Here is a 5,846-nt window from a genome sequence, read left to right on the forward strand (position 1 = left end):
CTTTGTACTTGCGAGATGCATGTAGCTCAGTTTTCAACCAAACTTCATCGTCTGTATGCAACACGATCCAGACCATAGGAAAATACATGCGCTTCATAGGTATGAATAGCAGTTCTTTGACAGGGGAAAATCTACAGTGTCGGGTATGAGTTTCTGGCTATCCAATAACTTTTGTCCAAATCTTGTATATTTGAAAAATCTAGTAAATCTATAAGAACTTTTATGTCGGAATCACATACCAAAACACGCTGTTGGTTCCAACTAATGAACAGTTTTACATTATTTATTTAGTAATAGACATTTGTAGTAAACATAAAACAGAAACAACAACTTAGCCATATACCAAATTAAAGGAAAGAAAAAATATTCAACTGTTTTTTTTTTCAATTAAGGTTTTTTAAAAAAAAAAAAAAAGAAGAAAAACATACTAACTATAAAAGTTCATGATCTTCCTAATTGCCTTGGCTAAATACTCATCCTCCTCCTTCTCCTCGTTAGTATCATTATTATCATCATCACCACCGCCACTATCATCATTATTATTATCATCATCTATAGAAGAAAAAAGAAATCAGTCAAGTCAATAGGCCCCGACTTAATTGTTAAATCTAATTGAAGTAAAAAGCCTACATAAAGAAAATTGCTTTGATAAAGTTATGATTTTCTCAGTTCGGTGTACAATATTTTGCTTGAGCACACATTTCCCTAAATGGGTCTTTGGTTTGGATATCATCACGTCAAGGTGGAGGTGCTAAGACAAGAGATCTCTCAACTTCAATTGTCAGGTTCAACTAGAGGGTACCAAGTTGCAGCAGGTGCTGTATAATATTGTAGATAATTCACTGTTCCGTGATAAAACATAAAAAAGAAACAACACACATTTTCTACAATTTTAGAAAACAAAATTACAGAAGATCAGAGGCGGAGCCAGGATTTCAAGCTTATGAGTTCAAAATTTTAAGCATTTTAAGTTACTGAATTCTAAACTGTTCAAGACAAATACAGGATTAAACCAAAGCTACTGGTTTCGTTAGCCAGAACACTGGCTCCACTCCTGCAAAAGATGATTTTGCTTTATTCTTGATCATATGCGCTTTGTCTTGAACAAAGAATAATTATCAGGAGGGCATCCCCAGTTAAATGTTTGCATTCACAAAGACTAACTGGTTTAGATGAGTCATTTTTAGCATTAAATAAATCCTTTTAAAAAAAAAAGATAGGCAGTATTATTATTGTTCCATACATTTTACACAAAAATGTTACTCTAGAATTCAGATAAGTAAACAATGAAATTCCAGCTTCTAGCAACCAGCCCCTCCGCCTTGCTTTATAAATCATTTTCATAACCAATCATCTCCATTTGTTTTGACAAAAGAATATTTATAAGGGAACTTCATAGTTAATTAATTGTTTACAGTGATCGAAACTGTATATAGGTTTTCTTGCGTTTATCCATCTTTAATTTATTGCTAAAGTTCAATTTTAATTGATAGTACTTCTACTTCAAGAACTTTTACCTTTGAAAGTAAGATAAAATACTAAGCTTTAACAAAGGTGTCAAACAAAAGGAATCATTAGTAAAAGGCACGTTAGAGAAATTGGAGAATTGATTAAAAAGAGTACCTGAATATGAATTGTTACTATTCCACCAGTACTCCTGGATAAAGACCTCGAAGCTAGAATTCTGATAATCTTCAACTTGTGTTTCCCAGATATCCCTTGCTGACTTGTCGACAAATTTATTGCAATATTCTACCTTAATGGACTTTAGAGAACAGAGGTCTCCGAAACAAGAAGGGATCTCCTTAAGAAATTCGCAACCATGCAAAGCCAAGTGTTCAAGGTTGGGAAAGGCAATGTCAGCGATAGTCCATTCTTTAAAGAACTTTATCATTTGTAGTTTCAAGACTTTGAGTCGAGGGAACTCGCCATCCCTCACTTCCCATTTCTCATTGTCAAAGTGAATGCGTTGCAGTTTCAGTACTTGAAGATTCTGAAACGAAGCAATTTCTGATAAGTGCTGAGGATGCATGAAAAAATAGCATACTGTCAAGCTTTTGAGATTTGGAGCAGAGATGGAAAAGGGGATGGTTTTAGCTAAAGATGTGTATCTGCCAAAAATCTTCAGAATTCCAATCCATGTTGGAAACTTCAATACATAGTACTGAAAGTTGTCAACACCATCGACTTCACATCTCAGTTCCCGAAGATTAGGTGTTCTTCTCAAAATCAATTCAGCATCCTGAATACAAGAAAAGTATGGAGTGGAAAGAGCTTTCAAATCATAAAGTTTTTTGGAGTTCTCAAGTAATTCTTCTGCAGATTCTATAATGAAGTTGCTCTTGGAAATATGCAGATATCTCAAATTAACCATCTCCCAGAGTGCAACGGGTAGTGACATATCTGCATCTTGATAATGACTATCCCGTAAAATCAAAGTTTCAAGGTTCCAACGGTTGGCTGTGAATGATGAAAGTGACGACACTTGAGTTCGTGCAGCAAAATACCTCAAGTAAACTAGATCAACTGGGATAGAATCAATTATTATGGACTCCAAATCTAACACTTTTAAAAGCTTAAAGCTGTGAAAATTGTGGGAGACGGTGCCAAATGCATTGTTATGCAAAATTATAGAGCCAACATGTGGCAAACACGAGCTCCAATCTCCAATACGATACCCATCACCATAAACGGACGTGCGATGAGCAAGTTGCTTGTCATAGCAAACAAGGTAAGAAGGATTGATATGTTGATCCCTGCAAATATTGAAATTAGTAAAATTACAAGATTAATTGCAGGGCCGGCTCAAGGGTCAAGCCATTGAAGCAATGGCTTTAGGTCCCCAAATTTTTAAAGCTCCATTTTTTTTAATAAATAGGTTAATTCTATGGTTATTTTTTTTAAAAAAATATTGAATATTTATGGTATAAAAGGTAAAGATCTTTAAAAAAAATAAAGAAAAGAGAATTATTAAGTTTTTCATGATCTAAAAAATAAGGGATTAGAGGCATTAAATAAATTATTATTCTTTATTTTTTCTCATGTTCTCAAGCATTGCAGCAAACAAATTAAAATAATAAATTTTTTCTTTAAATTTGAAATTTATTATCTTTTTTCTATTTTTACCTCATAGTAGTATATTTTTTTTTTATTATTTTATCAAAATTCAAATATGTCAACTCTAAAGCATGAATCAATTACTTAATAGTATATATATTTTTAAAATATTAAGGCCTCTTAATATTGTTTGGCTTTAGGCCCTTAATGTTCTTGAGCCGACCTTGATTAATTGTCAATATAACTTGACTACTTAATTAATTGAACTGAAAGATTACTGCTAATTCGTATATTACCATTTTATGCACAGCAGAAGATACTCTTCTTTTGCTTTCTCCTTACAGAAATCATGCAATAGGTCATGAATGTAACATGCTTTGATCTTACCTCCAAAACTCTTCTTAGTTCCCATCACTAGATTTCTTCTAATAAGATTCTCTAAATAACCATCAGCTATATCCTCCATACTCTTGCCTTCACAACCTTTTATAAATCCTTCTGAGATCCATAACTTTATTAACTTTGAAACTTTTATCACACGGTCCTCTAAAAATGCTCCGAAGTATAGAAAGCAAGACCTTAAATGATAGGGTAAATTTTGATAACTATGTTCTATAGTGGCCCTTGAGTTACTGTGAATGTAGGGACTTAAATTTTTGGCCACTTGTTCCCAACATTCTTCTTTCTTCTCCGTCTCTGCCAGAATACCAGCCACCAAGACAATTGAAAGAGGCAGCTGGCCACACTTTTTTGCTATTTGTTGCCCAATGTTCATTAGGAGAGGAGGGGATTTTTCTTCTCCAAACACAATTTTCCTAAGTAACTTCCAACTTTCATCATCATTAAACATACGAAGTGGAAGGGGATCACTTTGAAATCTAGCGTAATTTGCAACTTCATAATTTTGAGTTGTTAGAATGATTCTACTTCCATTATTGGCATCTCGAAAACATCCTATTATATCATCCCACGCACTAGCTTCCCACACATCATCAACAAGGATGAGATATCTTTTGGAGTATAAAGCTTTGCGTAGCTCATCAGCTAATTGATCAACACGTTTTTCTCCACATTCAAAGTCTTTACCGGTAGCATCATGTAGAATCTCCAGTAACAAGTTCTTACGTGAATATACTTGAGACACACAACACTGTGCACGGATGTCAAAGTGAGAAACAACTAACTTGTCAAAGTAGAGTCTGCGGGCTAGAGTCGTCTTGCCTAGACCCGGCATGCCGGTTATCGAGATAACATCTCGCCCTTTGGTTCCTCTTACTAGTTTGTCTCTTAATCTTTCTATGACATCCTTAAAACCCACAACTTCATCATTCATGATTGTAGACCTTGCCAAACTTGATGGAGTTTGAGTTTTGCCAGTATTGTTCATTGTTTCCTCAACTATTTCTTTCCTTCGAATCTCTGCTACCTCATTTCTGATATGAGCAATCTCCTCTATGATATCCAAAAGCCAACGCTCAAGGCACCAGAGAGGACCTTCTTTGCTTATAAAAGCATTAACTATGTATTCTACCTCATATGCTTTGCCAATTAATTGTGTAGCACAACGATGAAATTTGTCACCGCCATCGTGCCGCTCTTCTGCAATATCCACTAGAAATGGTTGCAAGCTCTTGAGTTCCTTTTGAATTATTTGAACTTGGTTCTTGACAGAAGCGAGTGAATCTGCATAACGGTCTTGGAGCTCCTTGAGGTTGTTTAAAAGGAAATCAACATAGCCTAGCCCATGAATCCTTGGCAAGTTAGATTGAAACACCTTCCGAATGGTGAGGTAGATTGTTGTTCTTATATGTTGAAGGTTGCCCGACAAATCCAGAACTGGTGCAGGGTTCGCTACTCCCAGTGCCATGTCTTCCTTCGCCTCCTCGCCTTCCTGTAACGAGTAAACCATAAGTCCGACATCAATAACCATAGTCTCGATATCTGGAAAAAGAAATTCAAGATCTTGTATCGTCACATGGAAGATATTTCCTCTCAAGAGGTTGAGCATCATTTGAAGGATATCCAAGTGATCCTTCAAAGCAACTCTCTGACTGGAGTTATTATTAGTTGGTAGGTCTGCCAAATTGTGTAGGATAGTCTCCAAACAGTTGACTTCAGTATCAATTGCATGCTCTTGATTTTGGATTTTGGGATACCATCCTGCAGATTGTATTGTCGACTTTAAAGTTTGCAAGACATCAGCATAGATCTTGCGGATGCATGGTTGAGTGGGCTTAATCCTCATTCGCAAGAGATCAGAAAGCAATACATTTATTTCCTCTGAAGCCAAGTCTGGTAAATACAACCAGAAAAGCATTGATGCGTGGCCGGCCACTGCTAAAGCGTGAGTAAAGAACTTAACAATATGTTGGCTCTGAGGATCACTTAAGCTCCTTGAGACAAAAAAGAAGAAATTTTGCAGCAAGTTCAATTCTTTTAAAACATCTTCTATTGTTGAAGTTTGGCAAAATGCCAAAGTCCCACATTGGTTGGGAGTTAAGTTTGGAGGGGATTTTTCCCCTATAAAAGAAGGCCTAATGTTTAGGATTGAAACACACCTCTCATTTGCCTTCTCATCTGTTTAAGGCATTTGTATCTTCTCTCTTTAGTATTATTTCACTTGTATTTTTGGAGTGGAATAAAATATTTGGTTGTGTCCGAGGAGTAGGCAAAATTAGCCGAACCTCGTAAATTCTGGTGTTCCCTTTATTGTTGTTTTATTGTCTTATTTATTATTTGGTGGCTGTCATAATTTTTGGTATAGTAGTTGTGACTTATTCACACTATAT

At 35.5% G+C, this 5,846-nt stretch overlaps 1 protein-coding gene across 1 annotated transcript; it reads right to left on the minus strand.

Annotated features, from left to right (window-relative positions):
* Positions 1–236: 236 nt before the first annotated feature.
* Positions 237–5,617, minus strand: LOC104212921 (late blight resistance protein R1-A-like). The gene is made up of 4 exons (XM_070160815.1): positions 5,033–5,617; positions 3,354–4,948; positions 1,624–2,756; positions 237–552 (listed from the first exon to the last, which is right to left on the minus strand). Exons 1-4 carry the CDS (start codon positions 5,372–5,374, stop codon positions 428–430), a joined length of 3,195 nt encoding a protein of 1,064 aa, XP_070016916.1. The 5' UTR covers positions 5,375–5,617; the 3' UTR covers positions 237–427.
* Positions 5,618–5,846: the final 229 nt, after the last annotated feature.

The sequence above is a fragment of the Nicotiana sylvestris genome, chromosome 10, assembly GCF_000393655.2.
Source record: "Nicotiana sylvestris chromosome 10, ASM39365v2, whole genome shotgun sequence".
In the NCBI taxonomy this organism is placed as follows: Eukaryota; Viridiplantae; Streptophyta; class Magnoliopsida; order Solanales; family Solanaceae; genus Nicotiana; species Nicotiana sylvestris.